At 45.0% G+C, this 26,186-nt stretch overlaps 1 protein-coding gene across 1 annotated transcript in view; it reads right to left on the bottom strand.

Annotated features, from left to right (window-relative positions):
- Nucleotides 1-4,382: 4,382 nt before the first annotated feature.
- The window catches only part of INO80C (INO80 complex subunit C), a 29,751-nt gene continuing 7,947 nt past the window's right edge, over nt 4,383-26,186 (bottom strand). Inside the window, exons 2-5 of the mRNA XM_004579547.4 lie at nt 17,228-17,338; nt 15,515-15,626; nt 14,527-14,594; nt 4,383-4,790 (exon numbers count right to left, since the gene is read on the bottom strand). Of these exons, the coding sequence (XP_004579604.2) occupies nt 4,659-4,790; nt 14,527-14,594; nt 15,515-15,626; nt 17,228-17,338 (423 nt within the window). The 3' untranslated portion in view covers nt 4,383-4,658. The remainder of the gene's footprint in view (nt 4,791-14,526; nt 14,595-15,514; nt 15,627-17,227; nt 17,339-26,186) is intronic.

Below are 26,186 nucleotides of genomic sequence, written 5' to 3'. Positions count from 1 at the left end.
GGGAAAGCAGTCAAGGATGGGCCAAAGCCTTGGAACCCGGCATCTGTATGGTGCTTATGTGGGATCCTGGTGCTTGCAAGAGGAGGATTAATCAATTTAGCCAGTACACTGGGCCCAGTTTAATTTATTTATATCCAAAAAGAAACTCAAAAGCTGATGTCTTTTTTTCTCCCTATTCCTACTACTACTTAACCTCTCCACAGGAAATATTTATAAATATTCAACAGCACTCCAGGACAACAAACACACAATGAGATCTCTACTAAGAACATGTAAGGACAATATCTGCTTTGTGGGTCTTCCTTCTAACTTCTAATCTATTATTTGTGAACATCTTCAGTAATAGGGTATTTTTTTTCTATTCACAACCTTGTACCATTCAGGAGCATCTTTAAGTGTGTACAAGTCAGCTCAAACTAAGGCAGAGTACCAATTTTCTCACATAAAAACATTCAATATTCTAAAAATTTCTGATATATTAAAACACCTACAAAAATTGAGAGTAATGGGGCCCGGCAGTGTGGCCTAGCGGCTAAAGTCCTCACCTTGAACGCCCCGGGATCCCATATGGGTGCCGGTTCTAATCCCGGCAGTCCTGCTTCCCATCCAGCTCCCTGCTTGTGGCCTGGGAAAGCAGTCGAGGACAGCCCAATGCTTTGGGACCCCGCACCCGCGTGGGAGACCTGGAGGAGGTTCCAGGTTCCCAGCTTCGGATCGGCGCAGCACTGGCCGTTGCAGCTCACTTGGGGAGTGAATCATCGGACGGAAGATCTTCTCTCTATCTCTCCTCCTTCTCTCTGTATATCTGACTTTGTAATAAAAATAAATAAGTCTTTAAAAAAAAGTTGAGAATAATGAGCCGTTACTTATCACCTAATTTCAACAATAACTGACTCACAGCCAATCTTGTTTCAACACTGCTCCTATCCACTTCCCTTTGCCCACGTCACCCTGAAACAAATCCCTGATAGCATATCACTTTATCCATATAACTTCCAGTATGTCTCTTAAAATGAACACTTTTTAAATATTACAATATTATCATCACAACTAGAAGTATTAATAAGAACTCCTACATATTTCAAATATCAAAATTCTAATTGTCTCAACAATATTTCAAGTTCTTTTGTTTGAACTGGGACACAAATAGTCAACACATTCCCAGCAGACAGAATATGATAAAATCTTTTACAACCTGTCTCAAGGTATGTGTCCTGTTTGATGATGGGTCAGCTCCCATATTCCATCAGCTTCTTTCCTTGTCCTTTATTTTCTAGTTGAACACTCAATAAGTACAATCTGAAGCGGAAAAGGTATAATCACTGAAAAACAGTATTATGGGACTAATATCTTTCCCAAAGGCACTTGCTTTAGAAATTAGTCTCATTGAAAACACGTTTGATCTTTAATCAGGTGCCAAATTAAGTACAAAACAGGTTTAGATCCTGATGCATGCTTTTATTTATTTGAAAGACTAAGCAACAAATAGAAGAAAAGACTTAAAGAAATCCTCCATCCATTTGTTGACTTTCCAAAATGGCTGTAACAGCCAGGACTGGGGTGGCTGAAGCCATGAGTCTAGAATTCCTTGTTGGTCTTCTATGTAGACACCTAGAGCCCAAGTACTTGGGCCATCCTCCACTGCTTTCCCAGGCTCATTAACAAGAAACTGTAACAGAAGCAGCGCAGCCAGGACTTGAACCAGGGGTCTGATATGGAACACATATATTTTTTAAAAAGATTTATTTTTTTATTGGAAAGTCAGACATACAAAGAGGAGGAGAGACAGAGAGGAAGATCTTCTGTCTGATAATTTGCTCCTTAAGTGCCTGCAACAGCTAGAACTGAGTTGATTCAAAGCCAGGAGCTTCTTTCTGGGTCTTCCGCATGGATGCAGTGTCCCAAGGCCTTGGGCCATCCTTAACTGCTTTCCCAGGCCACAGGCAGAGAGCTGGATGCGAAGTGGGACTGCCAGGACATGAACCTGCACCCATATGGGGTCCCAGCGCATGCAAGGTGAGGGCTCTAGTTACTTCTCTACCACGTTAGGCCCAGGAATGCAAGTTTTAACATACGAGATGGAACACACGGACACACACTCACACACTGTGTGTGTGGACTACCCTGGCCCTGGAACGCATGTTACGGGTAGTCCTAAACCATGCCCAGTACCAACTTCTCTCTTGTAGTGAAATATCAGATACAAGGAAAAAGTTGAACTCCAGCCAGAACACTCTGGATTACCTCAGTGTGGTTTGGTGGGAAAATTCTGATTTCTCAAATCCAACTAATCGTCTTTAAGAAGCAGAGCTTACCCTTTGGACTCTAGAGACCAATGCCAGAACCAACCAGGCATTGGCGACACATCCACAGCAGACACACATGATGCAGAGTAGCTGAAATTTGCGGAAAGGCCCTTTGTCCTCAGAGTGGGAAGCAGAGGGGAATGGTCAGAGGCGATATTAGGTCACAGAAAGTGTCCAGGCAGGAGGAGAGTGCTCCCAGACGGGCTGCAGAAAGCCGAGGTGGATAGGGCAGGGACAGTGTGAGAGATGAAGAGTAAGAAATCAGGGGATGATTGAACAAAGTGAATGCAAAGATGGAAGAGGGAAAAATCAACAGTGCTACGCTTGCTTTCAGCTCATGCACAGGGTGCTATGCAAAAAGGATCTTTAAGTGTACATACACGCACAGTACCTCTTGAAGAATTCCCTTCCAAACTGTCCATGGTCCCAGGGCAGAGAGCTGCAGATCTGGGAATAAGAAAATGCATCCCATGTGAGATCTTCGTACTTAAAGGATGGCTCTTAACATCAGATGCACATTGGAATCTTATGAGTTCAAAAAATGCTCAGCCCAGTTCAATCTTTGTCATGGGGTGTTTTGAAACCTCCCTCACCTCCCCCTGTTTCCACACAGGTGGAAATGCAATGCCAACACCTGATTGATTACCCACCTGTTCCAAACCCTGCACAACTCATCACTAGGAATATCTACAATTTGCAGTTTGGTTTGGCTCTGTGTGCCCTGGAGATTGGCATGAGAACAACCTGACCTCTGGAATTCAGAGCTTCCCAGTGGGGAGAGCCTAGTAGGGGAACAGGAAAAGAAGGGTTCCAGGTATCTGGCATGCAACTTTGCCTGTGCCCGTGGATAGTCAGTTCTCACATTCCTGTGTGCACCACTGGGATATTTATCAAATGCTGATTCCTGTACCTGGACCCCCTCCCTGTGTTGCTCAGATACTGCCTAGAAATTTGCATTTCAGCAGGTGTCCAGATGACCCTCGAGAGTTGAGACTCTGAGGAACCCAAGAGTGACAGTGTGCATGGGCAGGGCTCCCAGACAGTCTGAAACAGTATATCTGAGAAGTATCCAACATCAGTGTTGGAAATGCCCAATTGGGATTCAGCAAAGGAGTAGCCCTGCTCCAAGTGTTCCTTCTGTAATGGAAGGGGAGGGGAAGATGAGGGACCCTGGCTCCCTCTCTCCTCGTGGTTTCCTGGGCTGACTGTTGGCAGCAGGTGCTGGGGCAAGGGAGGCACAGCAGCTCTCACCTTTTAGACTTCCAGGTTTCCCAGAAGAATGGGCTTCACTTTGTGTGTTACAAGCAGCCCTTGAGTGACTTTAAATGCTTCAGTGGCACAGGCTGAGGAAAGCTTCCCCTTCTCTCTTGACCATCATCTTGCATTCCTTGCTGTGGGGACAGGGGGAAACTACACAGCACCCTTTCCCACTCTTGGTGCCAGTAACTGGAAGGTACTCAAGGACACTGGGCTGGTGCCATCTGGACAAAAAGAAGCCAGGCTCTGGGCAGCTGCCACCTGCTTCAGCTTTGTTTTTCTTTTCTTTCGGCCTGGAGGGGGTGGAGCAGGGCTCTACCCCACAGTGAAAGGGTACCTGGGCACCTAATCCCCTGAAGGACAGGCAGCTCTGGCCCAAACGCCTGGTTCCACCAGTCTCCTTGCCGAAATGCAGGCACCGAGTTTCAAGTAGCTAAGGCTTGGCTCCACTTTCTTCTCCCCAGCCCAAGAAATGCTGCTTCTCATACCTTTCTGGAAGAGGCTGACACCAAAGGGACGGTGTCCTGACACAAAGCAGGAGTCATTTTTGGACCCAGAGAGCCTGAGTGCTGTACTTCCAGAGACAAGGAAAGGTTGAGGCACAGGGCGAGGACTGGCCCAGGGGAAGGGACACGTCACTTAGCTCTTTCTTTTCCAGGCCCAGCGGGGGACCTCTGCCAAGCCTGCTGGGTGGACACAGAGGAACATGCTCCACAGAGGGAGTTGCTACGATCAGAACTCAGACTGCTGCGGGTTCTCCAGTCTTCACATGGGTTGCTCGAGAATTTACCACTCAGAAACAAAAAGCCAGGGACATACTTGGGTTAAATTAAAAGCACAGTTTTATTGTGTTTTCTTGTCAAACAGCTATACTTGATGCAACAACTGAAGTATAATTGATTTCAACAGGAAATATCTCAGCTGGAGGGAAAACATAGGAGAAAACCACTTAAATTAAAGCCAAATATTTCTTCCCGAGGTACAGCACTGGCGTTTTCAGAAAGATGGCAGGATGGGTTTGTTGCCATGGAACAAAATCGTGAAAGCAAAGTCTACCCATGAATCAGTCTTCTACTCGCCCTCCATTCCTCATGCTCATGGGACGATGCTTGTAGCCTTCCTCAGGGCCAGGTAGCCGGTGACCACATCAGACGGCAGCCTCCGAATGTAGGAAAACTCCTCGATGGTGCTGAACCGCAGCTTGCTCTGGGGGTCCGTGTAGTTGGCCTGGGTGGGAAACAGGCCCAGGGAGGGGCAGAAAGTCGGCAGTGGTATTGATCTTTTATGTTCAATGCAAGTTTTAGCATTTGTTTTTATTATACTGAAAGTGAAATGTGCCTATATTTTATTTTACTCTGTCACCAACAGCACCGAACTGCTCACTCGAGCAATGACTCATTCATCTGCCCAGACTTGAGGCACATTCCAGTGAACTGACAGGATGAAGAGCAATAACCACATCAGACTCCAAGGCCTTTCTTGTTGGCACCCCACCAGTTCCAAAGACCAAGCGCAAGACTGAACTCACCGTAGCCATCCCTCGTATGCCTATGGTCATACCTCCTGTGCCCCGCCACATCCACTCTTCTCCAGAAACGGCCTGCTCTCTTACAAGTGTGGCCAGAGTCTTCTTTGCAACTTGCCACTCTGATGTGTCCTTCCTCAGCAGAAAACCTCTCAAGATGGTTCCTCCTTATTATTACAGCAAAGACCTAAATCTTCAAATGGTTCCTAGGGAACTGGGTGCTCTTCCTCTTGGGTTCTAACCGCTCCCAGTCCCTCTATCCCATGAGGCCTCATCTGCTCCTTCTATGGCAAGGGCCTCAACTCAGGTCCACTTTGTTCAAGCCATTTACTCTTCCTTCAAGATTCAGCCCAAAGCCATGCCTGTGGGGAGCTTTATCTGCACTCCCATAGGAAATCAGGACCCAGTCCCCACTGGCACAATAGAGCTCTCCTGGGAAGTGTGGATCTATGTGATTGGTCATAAAGTTCATCATCTCCCCAAATCTCTGATTAAGGTCTAAGCCGGCAGGTTCCACAAGGCAGGAGCCCTGTGGTTTGCTTGTCATTGTATAGCCCAGTGTAATCTCAAGTGCAACAAATGACTAGTAAGTAAACAAATGAATGAGTGAATAAATGAATAGACTATCAGGACCATCACAGAAAAAGACAACTTGTTCCCCAGACAGACTGAACTCATCTTTTGGTCTGCTTTTTCCGTGTGCACAATGGGGAAAATGATCCGCTCACTTTATACCTCAGAGCAAATGGCTCTAGGAGATTTTTGAAACAGAAAACATGAGAGTGAGTCATTTTGAGCTATGTTTAAAAAATTATAAAAGATTTCATAAAAGTCTAGACAGATAACGTCTAATTACTCAAGTGTGGATTTTTTAAAAAAGATTTATTTACTTTTATTACAGCCAGATATACAGAGAGGAGAGAGACAGAGAGGAAGATCTTCCGTCCGATGACTCACTCCCCAAGTGAGCACAACGGCTGGTGCTGCGCCGATCCAAAGCCAGGAACCTGGAACCTCTTCCGGGTCTCCCACGTGGGTGCAGGGTCCCAAGACTTTGGGCCATTCTTGACTGCTTTCCCTGGTCCACAAGCAGGGAGCTGGATGGGAAGTGGAGCTGCTGGGATTAGAACTGGTGCCCACATGGGATCCCGGTGCGTTCAAGGTGAGGACTTTAGCCGCTAGGCCACGCCGCTGAACCCTCAAGTGTGGACTGTTTGCTCCACTGCTGGTTATGTTGATGTGGACTTGGACTGCAGTCTAAAGGCAAGGTGGCAGACTCAGCATGCAAGCAAAGAGCTGAAATCATCTGAGATACAGGTCTCCAAGCTCTAAAAGTTTCTTTGTCCTGCCCCTGAGTATTTAACTGCTGAGCGTCAAGAAAAGGGATTATTCCTAAAAGGCTAAGACTAATTAAAGCATCACATAAAGTAAAATGTTGAGCTTTTGGACTGACCTGTATATTACCTTTCTGAACCACATTGCCTTTACTGCCAGTAACAGAAGGATAGCTTAATTAGAAAACTGCCGCGACTCTCTCTGGAGGTTCCTGACCAAGGGGCGGTTCAATGAGCTGCCTGGCAGAGGGAGGTTGCCCTGAAGTTCCCAGCAGGGTGTGGGTATGTGGCTTGGATCCTCTGCCTCCAAACACGAGTCAGCCTCCGCCTGGCTCCACTTTGTGGCCACCTCACTCCTACTACCAAACTGTGCTGAGCCGGCCCGCCCAAGTTCAGAGCTCACTGCCAAGAAGCCTGTTGAATAAACAATGGGGAATACAGAGATCCTGGGATACCAACAAAGACTTGAATAGATCAGACCTCACCCAGGAGTTAGAGCTGAGAACTTTAGACAGAAAGGACAAAGTCAATTGATACCTAGTGTTGAAGGAGGAAAGAGATTCACCCTCTTCTGGATTCTACCCCTGGAGCCATAAAGAAGCACAGGCCATCATCCCCCAGGCTAGCTGCAAATACTTCTAGGCCCCCTGCGGCAAGGTGCTGGGCAAGGCCCACAGCGCCTCCTTCTCAATACTGTCCCAGCTCTGTACAAAGGGCTATCACAAATGACACCCTGTGTGTCTTCCTGCCATACCCACACATTCAGGAAACAGTCCTATGGTGGGCTGGGAACAGGTGTGCCAGTGCCAAAACGAGGCTGGCTCTCCTTTTTAAAAAGATTAATTAATTATGTTCATTGGAAAGGCAGATTTAAACAGGGAAGGAGAGACAAAGATTTCCATCCACTGGCTCTTTCCCCCAAACACTCACAATGCTGGAGCTGAGTTAATTTGAAGCCAAGAGCCAGTAGCTTTCTCTGAGTCTCCCACAAGGGCGCAGGGTCCCAAACACTTGTGTCATGCTCCACTCCCTTCCCAGACCACAAAGAGGGAGCTGAGTCCGAAGTGGAACAGCTGGAACATGAACTGGGGCCTTCATGGAATTTTTAAAAAGACTTATTTATTTTTATTGGAAAGGTAGGTTTACAGACAAGAGAAACAGAGAGAAAGATCGTCCATCTGTTGATTCACTCCCCAAGCGGCCACAACAACCAGAGCTGAATTGATCCGAAGCCAGGAACCTCTTTCAGATCTCCCATGTGGATGCAGGGTCCGAAGGCATTGGGCCATCCATTACTACTTTCCCAGGCCACAAGAAGGTTGCTGGATGGGAAATGGAGCAGCCAGGACATATGGGATTCTGGTGTGTACAAAGAGAGGATTTAGCCACTGAGCCATCACACCAGTCCCTCCATATGGGATTTCAGTGATACAAGGTATAGACAAACAATGCCCTCCTCTTAAAAAAAGAAAAAAAATACAGATACTGGGCTTATTCTCTAAGCCTCAGCCTGCAGTTCGTGTCCTGGCTGTTCCACTTCCCATCCAGCTCCTTGCTTATGGCCTGGGAAAGCAGTGGAGGATGGCTCAAGTCCTTGGGACCCTGTACCCACATGGAAGACTCGGAAGAAGCTCCTGGCTCCTATCTTTGGAACAGCCCAGCTGTGGCCACTGCAGCCATGTGAGGAGTAAGTCAGAAGCCAGATCTCTCCCTGCCTCTCCTTCTCTTCGTAACTCTTGTCTTTCAAGTAAAAACGTAGAAAAAAAATTGAAAAACACCCCAGTTGTAGAAAACTGTCTAGGTTGCCTTGTACCTAGGCAAGTGTTACACTGCTGGGAGAAAAACAGCCAGTAGTCGGTGACATTCTGGGCCTGGTTAATGCCAAATCTATGTTAACTATACCAGTGTGCCAGCATAGTTGTCTATTTTAGTTTTTTATTTGTTATTTTATTTTTAAAGATATGTAGCAAAGGCAGGGAAGACCAGATTAGGACATGCTGTCTCAGCCTCTAGGTGGAGGAGCTTGCAGACTGTCCCAGGTAACAGGGTCTGGGGAGCTGTTGAGGGCATGTTTAACAGGGGACGAATGACTTCTGGAGTCTTCTACAGAATGAGCCACTGTACTTGCAGGTAGGCCAGGGAGCTTAGAGAAAGGAACTTGAGAACATGTCTGGCTCAGGCCAAGGCATTCAGCCACGTGGGAGACTTGGGTTGAGGTAAGTAGCTTTGTCCACTGCCTGATGGTACATGCAAAAGCTGGGACTTAGGGATATATCTTGCTGGGTTAGGCCACAGTACTCACTCCTAAGTTTTGGAGCAAGGGGTGGGCCATATCACCCACCGGAATGTGAGAGAACTGGATATAGGAGCAGATTCTGTAGGAGATATGTGGGTTCATCTCTGTGTAACTGTAGCACCTGCAGACTTGTGCAAGTGCTGGGGGTGGTGATGGGCAGAGCCAGGCTGGAGCACAGAATTCACCTAACAGTCACAGGAGCTGGGGCTGGGAAAAGGTTAAGCTGTGCCAGGCTGCAGCACCCACTCGCATGTGCAAAGGCCAAAACTAAAGACAGACCATTCCAAGCAAGGCCGAGACATCTGTTGCCATGTGTAAGATGTGGGGCTAGCAGCAGGCCTAGAACTTCCCTGCTAGGCCATAGCTCCCAGTGGGAAGCACAATAGCTAGGGTTAGGGGAGAGACAGTCCAGGTTGGGCTGGGTCAGGCACAGCACCCCTGGCAAACACAAGAGCCAGGACAAGTTGTGGGCCACGCCCGGTTGGGATAGGCTGCAATACCCGCCAGCAAGAGCTGATGTTACATTCAGGGCATGCCAGGCTGAGTCAAAGTCTCTGCCAGCACGTGCAAGATTCAGGGCTGGGAATGGGCCCTGTAGGTGAAGTTCAGAGATTCTTTTACTAGGCTGCAGCTCCCACTGGTGACTGCAAGGGTCATGGCTGTGGGCAGACCAGGTTAGTACCCACTAGTAAAAGCCAGAAGGGTGTAGGCCAGTCATGTCAGGCTGGGCTGCAGCTTCCCCAGGGATCATGAGCCACACTTGAGGCGGGCTAGGCTGGTCAAGGCCACAGCACCTGTCAGCATATCTGTGGCCTGGGCCTGGGGGTGGCTAAGCTGCAGCACCCTAGAGTACACATGAGAGCCCGATGGGATGCAGGATGGACCGGGATAGGCCTGCAGCACATACCACACACACAAACACACAGGGGCTGGGTGCAGCCTAGTGAAAGTTACTGGGGGTCACCTTGACTAGTCTGTGGCACTCACTGGTGTGCATGAAGACTGCCTGTGGTGAGCTGGGCTGGCTAGGCTACACCAACTGTCAGTTTGCATGGGAAATGAGGATGGGGCAGAACTGATCAGTCAGCTGCATCCACAAATATGTGAGTAGGCTGGTACAGGTGATGAACCAAATCTGACTCTGCACTAGGTGACACACAGAAGAATCAAGTCCGAAGTCACCCCAGGTGAGGTTTCTTGGAAGACTTCCCAACTAGACCACTGGACTCAAATACCAGCCACAGGGAAAATCATAAGTTATGGGCCCGGCGGCGTGGCCTAGCAGCTAAAGTCCTCGCCTTGAACGCACCAGGATCCCATATGGGCACCGGTTCTAATCCTGGCAGCTCCACTTCCCATCCAGCTCCCTGCTTGTGGCCTGGGAAAGCAGTTGAGGACGGCCCAATGCTTTGGGACCCTGCACCAGTGTGAGAAACCCAGAAGAGGTTCCTGGTTCCTGGCTTCAGATCGGCACAGCACCGGCCGTTGCGGTCACTTGGGGAGTGAATCATTGGACGGAAGATCTTCCTCTCTGTCTCTCCTCCTCTCTATATATCTGACTTTGTAATAAAAATAAATACATCTTTAAAAAAAAAAAAGAAAAAGAGAAAATCACAAGTTATATGGTTCGACCTTGGAGTGCATGTTTTGAGCTTGGACCTCCTCAGTTCCTGATTCCTGTGCAGTGGACAGCATACCCAGATGTACACAGGGGAGCTCATTTAGGCCAGCAGAGGATGTTAAGTGCCTCGTCAGAGGATGGTAAGCATAACAGGTGAACAACTCTTCTGGCCAAGCTTTGCAGCAAGTGTCTGGGTCTGTGGATGCACTAAGATGGACTTGGTCAGCCAACAGAGCCTGGGAAGATTTTCTTAACCCTGGTACAATGAAGCTAACTATGTCTCAGAATTGTCAAAACCACTCAAGTAACACCCTCAGAACACTCTTCCCCCACATTAGGGTCTCTAAGGCATCATCAAAGGTTCCTCTGCTCTCTCCAGGTGCTGATATAGTTTGAGAACAAAAAATGGCCCCCGCCCTTTCTCCCAGTAAGTGTACACAGGAGATAAAAAAATTGAAACATTAGTTCCACCCACCGTCCTCCATACCTTGATCCTCCCCACCCTAATCAGAGGCCCATAAAGGTGTGCATCCCTCTCAGCTATGTAAACAATATTAAAAATAAAACTTTTTGAAATCTTTTTTAAAAAGTACAGCTAAAAGCCCCTTTCTACCAAGAAGTTCTATACAGAAGTCTTCATTGTCCCCTAAGAAAACCACCAGTAAGTGGGTGCTGTTCCAGACTTTTCAAAATTTTTCATTCATTTACTTATTTGAGAGGCAAAAGACAGACACAAAGAAATAGACACACACGCACACAGAGAGCAGGGGTGGAGGTGGGGGTTATTCGTTGGTTGACTCCTCAAATGTCCATAAAAACAACGGCTGGGGGCCCGGCGGCGTGGCCTAGCGGCTAGTCCTCGCCTTGAAAGCCCCGGGATCCCATATGGGCGCCGGTTCTAATCCCAGCAGCTCCAGTTCCCATCCAGCTCCCTGCTTGTGGCCTGGGAAAGCAGGAGAGGACGGCCCAAGGCATTGGGACCCTGCACCTGCGTGGGAGACCTGGAAGAGGTTCCAGGTTTCCGGCTTCGGATTGGCGCGCACCGGCCCGTTGCGGCTCACTTGGGGAGTGAATCATCGGACGGAAGATCTTCCTCTCTGTCTCTCCTCCTCTGTGTATATCTGACTGTAATAAAAATGAATAAATCTTTAAAAAAAAAAAAAAAAAAAAACAACGGCTGGGCCAAAGCCAGAAATACAATTCAGGCCTGCTGTGTGTGGGTCAGGAACCCAGTGCTCTGAGCCAGTTACTTCATTAGCATGAAGATGAAGTCAGGAGTCAGAGCAGGGTACCAAACCCTGGGACTACCCTATGGAGAATGAATTTCTTAACTACCAGGCCAAAAGACTACCAACAGACTTTTTATGTAACACATCACAGAAACTCCCTAGTTTGTGCTCTGTGTGTGTGTGTGTGTGCTGATTTTTATGTATGGGATACCATGCTGTTTGTATCGTTTTACATCTTTCAGACACAAGTAAAATTTGGAAGTTTACCCATGTCATTATATATGCATTGAGCTCAGAGAACAAGATGAAAATACTCCTGTGATAGACTCTTGTGTTATTTCCAGCATTTTTCTAACACAGTCTCTCATAAGCAAGTCTGTGTGAAATTCCTTATGCACAGCATTTCTCTAGGGAGCTGCCCAGAAGGCAAACTGCTGAGTCGAGGCTTCTTGTTTTTTGTCTCAAGAAATTGTGCCAACCTGTCTTCCAAAGGAGTTGTCCTCATAGCTACTCCTGACACCCAACAGCAAGGTATTAAGTTACCCATTTTGTTACATGGGCACTAAAATACATCATTAGTTTACATTTTCTCCCTATTCTATAGAGTCTTTTTTTCTAATCACTATAATGAAATCAAATGTCTACTTATCTCTTAGAATTGCCTTTTTGTCAATTTTTCTACATGTTCTACTTCCAATGATCTAGTGGAGTTCTGGGTGAATTTTGACTTTCCTAACTTTCACTCTCAGTAAACATGAGGCTTTGGTTCATATATAAGATGACAAGTCCTCTGCTGATGGCATAAAGGGAACTGGATGATGCTTCTCAAAATGATTCTCTTTGCTTTGTACCATGAAAACCATTGTACCAGAAGAGGAGCTGACGAGATGAGAATGAAGTTCACATTACATTCCAAGGCACTACTCTGCAAGTCTGGTTCTCATAAGCTCAAAATAATACAGGGAGAGAGCTCCAGTTTTGACCATAACAGAATAACTGGTACCAAAGCAGTTCTCCTGCCATACAAACTATTCAAATACAGAAAGCCACAATTTTCAGGCAATGGACAAGATGTAGCAGAAAACCAGAATGAAAGAGAAAGTGAAGCTCACCAACAGAGCCTTATGATCATCTCTATTCTCTACCTGAAACAATTTCCTGACCATGGGACAGGAAGCAGGACTCACTGTGCTGGAGAGGCAGACACCAGAGTGAGGGGCTCCAGAAGCAGCTGAAATCTCCAAAGGTGGGCACGAGAAGAAAGCAAGCTACAGGGGAAGGCAGGCAGGAGTAGCTTGGGATTTCCTCTGAGTCCAAAACCAGCGGCTAGTCTATGCATATTCAAGGCAAGAAACTTACAGGAAACAATCCAGAGGTAGAGACTTGACAAGTTGAGCAGCATTAGCAGTCACAGAGGTTCCACCTCAGTGTGGAGAGCCCCTGTAACATGCCATACAGCCAGCCAACACAGCAGAAAAGCTACAACGTAAAGTGAAAAAACTGTGCCATAAGGCCTCTTTTAATCCAGTTTGACCAAAACAAAGCCCAGTGGCGCAGCTAAGACTCTGCCTGCAATGCCAGCATCTGAGTGCCAGTTCAAATCCTGGCTGCTCTACTTCTGCTCCTGCTGCCTGCTATGACCTGGAAATGCAGTAGAGTCTGGTTCAAGTCCTTAGGATCCCATATATATTTGGGAAACCTGCAAGAATCTCCTGGTTCCTGGCTTCAGACCAGCCCTACACTGACCATTGCAGGCATTTGTAGAGTAAACCAGTTGATGGAAGTTCTGTCTCTCCTTCTCTTTTTGTAACTCTGCCTTTCCAATAAAAATATATAAATCTTTTTTAAAAATTCACCTATATTAGCAATGATTTTTAAATGTGGTATTACCTAAACATAGCAGAAGTCAGATTGTGAGACTGGATAGAAACCAAGACCCCACTACATGCTTTCTATAAGATATCTGCGTTAAATGTAAATACATATTTTTAAAGCACAAAGATCAAGAAAAATACACTACACCAACATGAATAAAACAAAAAGCTGGGATAGCTGTGCTAATTTAGGACAAAGTAAACTCAAAATGACTAATACTATCAGGAACAGATATTACATGGTAATAAAGGAAACAATGCTTCTTTGTATAGCATATATAATTAATTTGGTCATTTTGTTATAGAAGTTGGAGCCATACATCATCATTAAAATGTGTCACAATAAATGATATGTATGTGGGTTTAAGAAGTAGTATGCTTCATTACTACTACAGCTATGAGGAAAAATAATTCATCTCAACTTACTGGAAATTAAAAAAGGGATTAGGAAGGTGAAAGCAAAGTGTTTTCACAGGCCCCCGACTTACTCTACATTCTACAAAGAAGGAAGTAGGCTCTGGGAGGCTCAAGGCACTGGCCCAGTTCTTTCTCTTCCAGCTATGTTTGTGGTTTCCAAGTCTCCGAGGTAGGGAGGAGAAGAGAGGACTAGACCCACATGGGACCATACAGGGTAGGCAGGCTTCAGGCATTTTACACACAATTCTTGGATAATGTAAACAATTTCATTTGGAAAAGAGCTTCTGATACTTAAAGGTAAGTTTGAAGTTGTTACGTTTACCAGTGTTTCTTTAGAGAATTTGAAATATTTTTTAAAAGTACAATTATCTAAAGTGTAGGTTTTTAAAACTGCAGCAGCAAAGAAAGAAACCGCTGTTTCTTTCTTGTTATCTCCCAGGCAGAGCAGGGGAAAGGAGGTGGTGCTGGGGCATTCTTTCTGGAGCAATCCTCCTCCTTCAGATTACCCACACAGAAGCCCCAGCCTGTGGCATGGCCACCTCCTTACAAACCCTCTCATGCTCACAGTATCTGAACTCAAGACAGGACGGGCAATGTCCCCACACACAACTGCAAAATCTTCTTTCAATTGTAATGTGGGAAGACACAGGAATGCTGTTATACTCACAAGAAGGCCTGAAACATCAGAATACTTCTTAGCTGGCTTAAAGGATGGAGGAGCATCAATACTGAAGTCTGCAGGGAAAAAAAAAGAAAAGGAAAAAGTTAACTCAGTGATGTTAAAACACTCAATTCGCTCCTATCCCTTTCCTATTTTTTCTAAAATTCTGGTTCAATAATACTTTTAAATTTTTCAATTGCTGATTAAGTATTCACAGAATTCTCTGGGGATGAACCAAAGACGAAAGTCAGAACTACTAAACTATGTCATAAACCAAGTGCAGGCTCCAGATCCAGGACCACCCTGTCACCAGGGACCCTCTCTTCCAGCAAGCTTCTCTGCTCACATGCTGTTGTCATAGTCTCAGGCTACATGCACTGAGGGTGAAGAAATGCCATACAACTTATTAAACGGCTCTGGGCATCCAGACACCTGCATGTTCACAGCCAGATGACTGACTGGCTCACTTGTCACCCTCTGAGTCACTGCCGTGAAAGACAGACACAGCAGGACCAGAGCTGGAAGGGCTGTGAGCCTGAACTTCCTAATAACGCTGAACAGAACACTTAACAGTATTTTACAAACATGGGCACTTTTTGTGGCACAAAACTATTTTACTCTGAAAAAGACTGGCTCAGATAGTAAAAGAGTTGGCCTTTATGCTGGTTGTTAGCAAGCTTCCTTAGAAACACATTTTAAGAGTTGACTCAAGAGTAGTAAGTTTGCCTAACAGAAATGTTTATATTATCACATTAGGACCTATTTCTGCAGACTGAAATATTAACAGTGACATTAAAAACCACACCCATGACAACTCAAACACATTTAACATAGTTATGAGGAAACAAATACCATATATCAATGGAACTTTAAAAATCATCAAACAAAAACTGTTTCCTACTATAACACAAGCACAGTAAAATAACATGGGCTTGTTATAAGACAGTTTCTCATCTGAGCATTATAAACACATGGAAGGCTCTAGATAGCTCACAGTTAGGGTCGTTCAGCTGCCACGGTAAGGCCCTTTCAGCAGCCAGAATTTGTTTCAGGTTCTTCCAGGTTCTGTTTTTCTTGCCAGCTACTGCACCACCATGGCCAGAGTGCTTGAATTAAAGGTATGCAACAGAAGAAAGAAAAATCAATGCAGATTACCCCTCCAGAATCTGACATTTATGCTTCATCATAATGTTGTAGACCTCATGTTCTATCAACAATCATTTGTACCTGAGATTTTCTTTTAAAAGTATTTCACCATACACTGTAATCTTGGCTCAAAAAAGTTTTTAGATTGTCAAAAGCCCATAAATTAGTGGGTGACATAATATGATAGAACAGAAATGAAAGAGTACTTTTTTAATATATAGCACAAAGAAAGATCAAATCTTTCATTAGGTTTAACTTTTTTTTTTTAAAGATTTATTTATTTTATCACACAGTCAGATATACAGAGAGGAGAGACAGAGAGGAAGATCTTCCATCCGATGATTCACTCCCCAAGTGAGCCGCAAGGGGCCGGTGTGCGCCGATCCGAAGCTGGGAACCAGGAATCTCTTCCAGGTCTCCCACACGGGTGCAGGGTCCCAATGCCTTGGGCCGTCCTCGACTGCTTTCCCAGGCCACAAGCAGGGAGCTGGATGGGAAGTGGAGCTGCCAGGATTAGAACCGGCGCCCATATGGGATCCCGGTGCGCTCAAGGTGAGGACTTTGGCTGCTAGGCCACCGCCGCTGGGCCCCATTAGGTTTAACTTTTCAGAATTTTCTCATGACTTTATCACTTTAAAGCAAATGTACTATAGAGTCTAAATTCACAACTTCATCTTTTAACTTCCCTCTGAGGGCAATTACAGCATAGCAAGTCTAACAGAATTCTTTTTTTGGGGGGGTTGGGGTCCTATAAAGATGACAAAATAAAATGGAAAAGAATACCAAAAGGTGATGGTAACATTGTATTTCCAAAATTAACCCAGAAAAAAATAAACTTTTATTGTGGTAACTTATTGTATCACTCAAGAACAGAAGAAACAGTACCCTATTTCTACTTCATAGGATTTATTTAAATTCATGAGCAGCAGGCCTCAGATAAATAGCTCAAGTTTCATCTAACATTTACGTACCAGGAAAGGGGCACTTGGCACAGTAGTTAAGCCACTGCTCAGCATGCCCTATTCCATACAGAGTGCCTGGGTTTGAATCCCAGCTCCACTTCTGATTCCAGCTTCTTGCTAATTGCATGCCTTGGAAGGTATCAGGTGAAGGTTCAAGTACTTAGGTCCCTGCCACCCATACAGGGGCTCAGATGGGAATTCCTGGTTTTTGGTTTCCACTTGGCCCAATCCAGGCTACTGCAGGCATTTGGGAGATAATCAGTGGATTGAAGATATCTGTCTATGTATCTCTTCAATAAATAGAAATAAAACAGAAGTTATTTTAAAACAAGTAAACAGAAGTAGGTGAGACCAGTGAAAAGGTAAGGAGAGTAAAAAAGTACCTTTCAATGCATTGCACAGAGGGCACCAACATCCCCAGAATCTGCAGCACTGGAACGCTAACTCCTGCCTCAGTTTCTCTAACAATGACCCTTGCAAGAGAAGGCGGCAACTGGGACATCTGTGCCACCTTGGCTACATACCCAACACAATCAGAGGCTGAAATATGGTTTGGGTGGCTTTTTACTTGTATTCATCTAATAACCTTAGAGGCTTACCACAAAGTTGGGATCCTTAAACGGCAAAGGTTTGGCAGCTTTTTCCATAGGTCCGGCGTTAAAGTCAGAGGGCACCATTTTACTCTCAGTCATGGCATCCATGCCAATACCCTTAAAACAAAGTAAGAATGGCTTGAGGTCAGTGTTTTCCAGTTAACTTCCTGATTTATTTGTAGTAAAACAAAAATTAATGCCACAGTAAATGCCAAGGGAAGATAGTAAGCCCAAAGCTCTTGTAGGCACCTGCTTCAGGGAAAGGCATGCCAGAACGGCAGCGGCACTCGCTACATGGAGACACATGCAGGACCCCCAACTGCCATGCTCCCTGGTTCTCCTAAATCCAAAGAACAGGGATGGCTGTTTGAACTAAACTGGCTTATTTAGCCATGACAATCATGACAAAGTAGGTGCTCTTCCCTCACTTTACGGAACACAGGCTTTGAGGGGCTGGCACTGTGACGCAGCAGGTGAAAGTACCTAGGACACTGGCATCCCATAGGCTACTGTTGATTTAACTCTTGGCTGCTCGACTTTCAGTTCAGTGCCCTCGTGATGGTCTGGAAGAACAGGAAAAGATGGCCCCATATGGAAGACCAGGAAGACGCTCCTGGATTCAGCCTGGCCCAGCTGTGCTTATCTTGGTCATCTAAGGACTGAACTAGCAGATGAAAGACCTCCCTCAATATCCTCTCACCACCTCTGGAGCTCTTTCAAATAAATATATACATTTAGAAAAAGGAACAAAGGAAAAGGGTTTTGAGAATAGGTTCAAGGCCACATAGTAGTCAACCTTTGGATTCAAATCTAGTTTACACCAATTCCAATGCCCCCATCATTTCCCAGACACCACACAGTTCCTATTCAAGCAGATCTTGTCAGCTAGTTTTAAAATATTAGGACCAAAAATGTCCGGCTCCTCAAAGTTCCTGCTCAGTCTGAGAACCCAAGCTGCAGCCAGCATGTTTTAGAGACACAACAGGACAGAGAGGGAGCTGGAAATCAGAGACAGCTGACTGCATCCCAAGGGTACACCAAGAAGCAAGCCAACAGGCTTTAAAACCCAAAGAAAACTTTAACCTAAGAAGCACAAACTAAATACCAAGTCAAAGTAAGACATCACCTCTGGCTTGTTCAGGTCCTCATGTCCCAGGTCACAGTAAACTTTTTTTAACTGAACTACAATTTACATACAGCAAAAAGCACACTCATACCACAAACACAGGCGTCACGAGTTTTGCCAAATGGTTGTATAACACAAATGCCTATTGAGATACAGAACATTCACACTGCTCCAGAAAGTCCTCTTACAGCCTCTCCAGACCAGGGGCAACCACTGCTCTGATTCCCACTATGTGACTTTCACCTGCCTTAGAACTTTTACACTGATGCAATCTGCATTCCTGTGTCTGCCCTCTTTACAGCAGCAGGAAGTTCTGAGAAGTATCCACGATGCTGCATGATCAGTAGTATTTGCTTTGATGTTTTTTTTTTTTTTTTTGCTCCAAAAAGTTCACGGAAAATTCAACTTTTCTTTTCATTTAATTTTTCCCCAAACTTTGTGAAGCCCCCTCATATTTGTATACTATTAAGCAGAGTACTACTCCATTGTACAGGTATACCACAATGTGTTGCACATTTTCCTGTTGAATATTTGGTTTAGGTTAAGCCCGATTTTCAGCTGTTATAAATAAAGCTGCTGCAATGTCTTCTCACTTCTCTTATATAAGATATATTTATGTAATTGACTATTATTCAATCACACAAAGGAATAAAGTACTGATCATGAATGCTTTGTCATGGATAAGCCTTGAAAACACTATGCCAACAGAATGAAGTTGGCCAAAGAAGCCCATAATTCATTTATGATTTCATTTGAATTATTTAGGTTAGCTGAATTCACAGAAACAGAAAGTAGACCAGGGTGGTTAGGGATAGGTACAATGGGACTGATTGCTAATGGGATGAGGAGTTTCTTCACAGGGTGAAAGACATACCCTAAAGCTCAGTAATGGGATTAGCTTCTTAAACTCTGCAACTCTACCATAAATCAGTGAACTGTATGCTTTAAAACACTGAACTTTGTGTTATGTGTATTGTATCTCAATAACACTAATATACACAAGTAAAATAATAAATAAATAAAGCTGGCAATGAACTGTAAGAATCCATAATATAAAGCCTAGTGCAATAGCCTAGTGGCCAAATTCTTGCCTGGCATGAATCAGGATCCTATATGGACACCAGTTCATGTCTTAGCTGCTCTACTTCCCATCCAGCTCCCTGCTTGTAGCCTAGGAAAACAGTAGAGGACAGCCCAAAACCTTGGGACTCTGCCCTGCTTGGGAGACCCAGAAGTAGCTCTTGGCTTCTGGCTTCGGATCGGCTCAGCTCTGGTCACTGCAGCCACTTGGAGAGTGAACAAGCGTATGGGAAGATCTTTCTGTCTATCCTTCTCTCTGTATATCTGTCTTTCCAGTAAAAATAAGTAAATCTTTAAAAAAAGAATTGATGATGCAGATACTAATCTTTTTATAATGACTGAATCAACATGGACAGGCAGTGGCTCAGCAGGTTGGTTGCTGCTTGGGACGCAGGTCCCATTTAGCGAGTGCTGGTTCATGTCCCAGCTCCTCTGTTTCTGATCTGCCTTCCTACTAATGCATCCTGAGAGCAGCAGATATGGCTCAAGCACTTGGATCGCTGTCATCCACTTGGGAGACTAGATGGAGATCCAGACGGAGACCCAGGTTCCTGGCTTTGATCTGGCTCAGCACCGATTAATATAGGCATTTGAGAAGTGTACCAATAGATATGATATTTCTTTCTCTTCAAGAAGAAGAAATAAATATTTAAAAGTGAATAGGAAAGAAAAGAAAGCAGTGGCTCACAATAGGATTTTAACTACTAAGTGTAGAAACAATGAAGGAATTTACCATTAGTAAAGCACTATGGTAACTGTTTCAAGCAAAAGCCATTTAAGGACACTAGAAATGGCTGGCAGAAGTATAAAGAAAAATGGAAATTTACACAGTCTCCAAGTTTCTCCCCACAAGAGTTTTTAATACAAACAGAAAAGGAGCAGCTTTGCAGTGAGGAAACGTGGCAGACACCACCTCACCAGGTGCTGAAAGCTGACACCACTGGGCATGGGAGATGGCGAGGTGGTGTGCACACAACACGGTGTGCTGAAGACAGCAGCGCTTCTAGGTGCTTGCCAAGAATGTATCACTTAGATCTGAGAGGAAACACCAGGCAGGCCCAAACTGAGGAACATTCCATAAAAACCAATGCCAGTGCTTCTTCAAAAGTACTGTGGTCATCAAGGGGGAAAACTGGAGGAACCACTTCCAATTAAAGGATCTGCAATGAGATGGCAAGGAAATGGATCCTGGACTAGAGAGGGGGCAAGGATATAGTCTACTTTGTCTCAGCATTGCAACAGTCAATTTCTTGAATTTAGACAATTTTTAAAAATATTTTTTATTTTTATTGGAAAGTCAGATATACAGAGAGAAGGAGAGACAGAGAGGAAGATCTTCCATCCAATGATTCACTCTCCAAGCAGCCGCAAGGGCTGGTGCTGAATGATCCGAAGCCAGGAGCCTGAAGTCTCTTCCAGGTCTCCCATGAGGGTGCAGGGTCCCAAGGCTTTAGGCCATCCTTGACTGTTCTTTCAGGCCACAAGCAGGGAGCTGGATGGGAAGCAGGACTGCCAAGATTAGAACTGGTGCCCATATGGGATTCCGGCATGTGCAAGGAGAGGACTTTAGCCACTAGGCCACCATGTCGAATCCAAACTTAAACAATTTTGAAGGTATCTCTTCAAATATTCCCCAGGTCTCTGCACACAGAGTTGGACTCCATGTAAATCAATGCCCAGTGCCCTCTCGCCTCTGCTCACACCAATTCTTATGTCTGGATTTCTTGCTCCCTGCATCTGAGGTCTTTCCTAGCTGGTAGAAGAGAAAGCCTTTGTTTTCAGGAAATGCATACTTGATGTCTTTTAAGGACTGACACAGAAACACAGTGGGCAAATAAAACCTCTTCCCACGGCCCTGAAAGCTACTGACTGACAGTGAGGCCCTCACTGTATAGTACCTGAGGAGCAGGCTGTGGCCGGCTTATAGTCCTGAAGCCATTAGTTACTGCTCTTCTGTCCTGTTCTTTCAAAGATTTACTTATTCATTTGAAAGGCAAACTTACAGAGAGGGAGACACTTAGAGAAACAGCTCTTCCATCAGTTGTTTTCCAGGACTGGTTCAGGAGCTTCATCCAGATCTCTCACACAGGTGGCAGGGGCCCAAGACTTGGGCCATGCTCCACTGTTTTCCCAGGTACATTAGTAGGGAACTGGATCTAAAGTAGAGCAGCTGGGTCTTAAACCAGCACAGCCCATTTGGGATGGTGGTGCTGCAGGTGAAAGTTTGACCTACTACTCTACAACATCAGTCCCCATGATAACTGTTCAAGAGATGGTGGTCTCAGCCCATTGACTGGAAAGGGAAATAAGGTGAGTGGGTCTAAAAAGGCATGCAAGCACTAGAAGAAGGCAACAGTCCATTCTCCCAAGGATTCCAGTAGCCGGGCCCAAGTGAGCACCACAAGACCATTCAGGGGGAAATGGGCCAATGCCCGTGGAGGCTGTCGGGAGCTGTCAGGAGGCAGGACCCACACAGGCCTAATCCAAGTGAAAGACACATAAACACTCCTAAGAATTACCCAGTGGGCTTCACATCACAAGATAAGAACAATTCAGCCGTGATACCTCAGGGTTCAGGGCCAGGAAAATGCCAGAACAGGAGACTTCCTAAGGCTAGATCTGGGTACCACTTATATTGTCTCACAAAGACCAGCATTACTGATACAACACTGTTTACATCTAGGAGTAGAAACCAAAGGCACTGTTAAAGAAGCAAAGACACCACAGAGAAAGGGGAATAGCTAGGGCTCCCAGGCCTTCAACAGTCATGACAGAACCATCCACAGAGCATGCTCAGCTCCTGGAGCCCCATCCTCAGGCAGTGGAATTAGTGTTTCCTCTCACTCCAGAAATGCTCAAAGACTAACTTTCCCCTTTGTTGTTCATTCCTCTTCCCGGATTCCAAGTGGGGAAGCTGAAAGGTCTTTGCGCCTGGTAAAAGGGAACAATTCTTGACAAGGGCTGTCTGCCCAAGGCAACAGGGAGATCCGAGAGAACACTGTCACACAGAGACCCCTTGGTAGGACTCAGGCAGGTGGAGCTCCCCAAAGGCCAGCATGAAAAGCAGGAATTAGAGGCTGCTGCAGTGGCATGGCATGCTAATCCTCTGCCTGTGGTGTGGGCATACCATATGGGTGTCAGCTGCCGCACTTCTGATCCAGCTCTCTGCTAATGCCCTGAGAAAGCAATGGAGGATAGCTCAAGTCCCTGGGCCCTCATATCCATGTGGGAGACCGGGAAGATGCTCCTAGCTCCCAGGTTCAGACTGGCCCAGCTCTGGCCAAAGCAGCCATTTGGGGAGTGAGTCAGCATTTAAAAGATACTTCTGTTTCTCCTCCTTTCTAATTCTGACACTCAAGTAAAAAAAAAATTATAAAAAAGAAAAGATAGAAAAGCAGGAACCTCCATACATCAGAGTAGGTCAGACAGTCTGGAAGTTCTGCCACAGGGAAAGATAACACCAGGCAAGCACACCTGCTGAAAATAAGGAGAGGGCGGAACAATGGGAGGCCTAAAGTCAGCTCAAGGTCCAGGCAGCAAGCTTGGGAAGGGTCAAGGAAGGAATGAAGATGATATGTGGAAGCCTTGGTTTTCCCAACAGATCCCTCCTGTTGGCTTGCTCTTCCCATACTCTACAATTCTGGGTCAGACTCTCCCTGAGAAAACAAGCTGAAGATGGGAGCAGAAAGGAATCCATCTGATGTGGCCTGAGCCTCGCTATTCCAGGACTGTCCCAGGCACGAATGCCTGGAGGAACTAACGCTTAGCACTGAGGCCGTCCTGTCTTGGCAGCTATAAAAGCGATGATCTTCAGTCCCAGAGAAGAGAAACCTGGTCTGCTATTAAAGCAGCCCACGCCTGTCCTTAACAGACAGGAGTCAGCAAGGCCTGATCTCAGCCCAGCTCTGCCCGACAGCAAAGCCCAAGTAAATGGGCCAGGTTTGCCCAAACGTAGAGCCCAAATAAATGGTTTTGTGTCTCCAGACAGCAGTCTGCATGAGTGACTCAGACTTAAGAATAACTTGGATATTTTGTCTGTGGTTACAAGTAAGGAGACAAATGTCCTTTGTCTTATCACTGAAAGATCAAATATATACTTACACTTACCTAATAGCATTTGAGACTCAAACAGCTGACACTAGGCTAAAACACAGAGATATTTACTACAGGCACAAAATTTGAGATGCAATCCAAGTATTTAATCTTGTCAACTAAACAAAAGCACTTGACTCCTTAGGAAATAATGCAGTCCATTAATCACAAAGACTTTTAACTTTTCTAGGAACACAGAGCTGCTCACAAAATCCCAGCAGATGTAAGCCAAGGATTTAGCCACTAGGCTATCGCACCAGGCCCCAGTTTCCAATTCTAATTCTAGGTTCCTGCTAATGCTCATCCTGGGAAACAGCAGGTGACTCAAGTACACATGTTCGTGCCATCCATGGCGAAGACCACGATTGAGTTCTGAGATCTCAACTTGAGTCGGGCCCCGCCATAGACGATACAGGCATTTGGCCAGTGAACCAGTGGATGGAAATATATATCTATCTATCTACCTATCTCTCTCTCTCTCTCTCTCTCATCAATGGATGGAAATACACAGATCTCTTTCTCTCCCCCTCCGTCCCTCTTTCCAGCTTGTTTCCTCCCACTCTCCTCCCCACCCTTTCTCTGCTTTTCAAGTATTTTTAAATTAAAAATGAAAAAGTAACTTTAAAAGTAGAAAAGCATAACTTAAGATTAGAATGGTTTTTTTAATTGGAGGCAGAACAGTTATTTTTTAAATGAAGAAATCAAACTTCAGCATTGTTTGACTGCTTCTAATTATGAAGACTCTATCATCGTCTCCATTATCCTTCTAAAGAAGCAGAACTCTGTCAACTAACCCTCAGTCTATAGGTCAATTAGGTTTCTCAATAAAATTTAGCTACTAGAATAGGTATTTGAAAGCCTAAATGTTCCATATCTGTGCAGTAAAATTCCCCCAAAAAGCAGTTCTCTGCACCATGAAATTGGTTATATCAAAAATCTAATTTCATCTTCCTATGCAGCGAATGACAGAGTAATATCGAGAGGTAGTTGAGAGAAAACAATAGAGATCAGCCTGCCTGGGTTCACACCTTGCCTCTGCTACTTACTGTGTGATCCTGGGTAAGTCACTTCTCTTCTCTCCACTCAGTCTTTTAAATTGTACAATGAGAAGACTAGCAAACAACAGAGAGGTTGTTTTGAGGATTAAATGAGGCAGTATTTAGGAAGTGTTTAAAATGGCATATTATATTGGGCATATAATAAATGTTCAATAAATAATTACTATTATAATTTTTTTACTTGTCTAATCTCCAACTGATCAACATTAATTCTCCTTAAGAATCATAACGAGAATTAATGGAGTACTTTCATAAAATTCATTAATCATTAACTACATCAGTTCACAATGATGTATAAAGCCAAACACAAGATTGTATTCTAAGGCAATCTGTGCAACTTGGCAAGCATAAACACGTAGGAAAGTTGGCCAAACTAAAGATCTATCCTGATGCATAATAATGCTGTCATTGCTTATTTCTGCTGGACTAATGATCCATTTTGATAGGATAATTTTTAAAATTAGGAGGTGAATATTGTAGCATACCAAGTTAAGCAGTCATCTCTAAAATTCAGAGTATCAATTCCAGACCTGGCTATTCCACTTCCAAGCTAACTTCCTGCTAATATACACTTTGGCTCCAATACTTCGGTTCCTTCCATCCTAACTCCGGGAATTTGGGGATTGGATCAGTGGAGAGGTTGCTCTCTGAGTCTCTGTCACTCTGCTTTTCAAAGGATAAAAAAAAAACTATATAAATGAACATATAAAAACATATAAATAAATAAACATAAAACACCACTTTTGGGACAAGCAAAGTGGTACAGCAGTATAACCCTGCGCCTCTGCACCAGCATCCCATAAAGACATCAGTTCGTGTTCCAGTTGCTCCATGTCCCATCCAGCTCCCTGTTAATGGCCTGGGAGAGTAGTGCAGGATGGTCCAAGTCTTAGGCCCTTGTATCCGCATGGGAGACCCAGAAGCTCCTGGCTCCCAGATCCAGACAGGCTCAGCTCCGACTGTCGCAGCCATCTGGGGAGTGAATCAGCAGATGCAGTATCTCTCTTTCTCTGCAAAATCTGCCTTTTAATTAGAAAAAAAACAATTTAAAAAAAAAACAGTACTGTTACACCATTAAACTATTTTTTTAAAGATTTACTTATTTTTATCAGAATGGCCCAGGGGTTTGGGCCCCTGAACCTTGGGGGACCCAGTCATGGCTGCAGACTGGCTCAGCTCTGGCAACAGTTATTTTGTCTGTGAATCGAGAAACAGAAGATATTTTTCTGTTCCAGCCTCTCACCCAGCAACACTGCCTTTCAAATAAACATATAAATCTTAAAAAAAAAAATACTGAAAATACTGACATAGGGAAATTTAGATATTCGAAAGTATATAAAATCTCTTCCAGGGTCCGGCATGATGGCACAGTGGCTAAAGTCCTCACCTTGCAAGCACCAGGATCCCATATGAGCTCCAGTTCATGACCCGGCAGCTCCACTTTCCATCCAGGTCCCTGCTTGTGGCCTGGGAAAGCAGTGGATTAAGGCCCAAAGCCTTGGGATCCTGCACTTGTGTGGGAGACCCAGAGGAAGCTCCTGGCTCCTGACTTCAGATGAGCTCAGCTCTGGCTGTTGCAGTCGCTTGGGAAGAGAACCAGCAAATGGAA

Source organism: Ochotona princeps, chromosome 18, assembly GCF_030435755.1.
Source record: "Ochotona princeps isolate mOchPri1 chromosome 18, mOchPri1.hap1, whole genome shotgun sequence".
Taxonomy (NCBI): domain Eukaryota; kingdom Metazoa; phylum Chordata; class Mammalia; order Lagomorpha; family Ochotonidae; genus Ochotona; species Ochotona princeps.
This window is presented reverse-complemented; position numbering and strand designations above follow the sequence as displayed.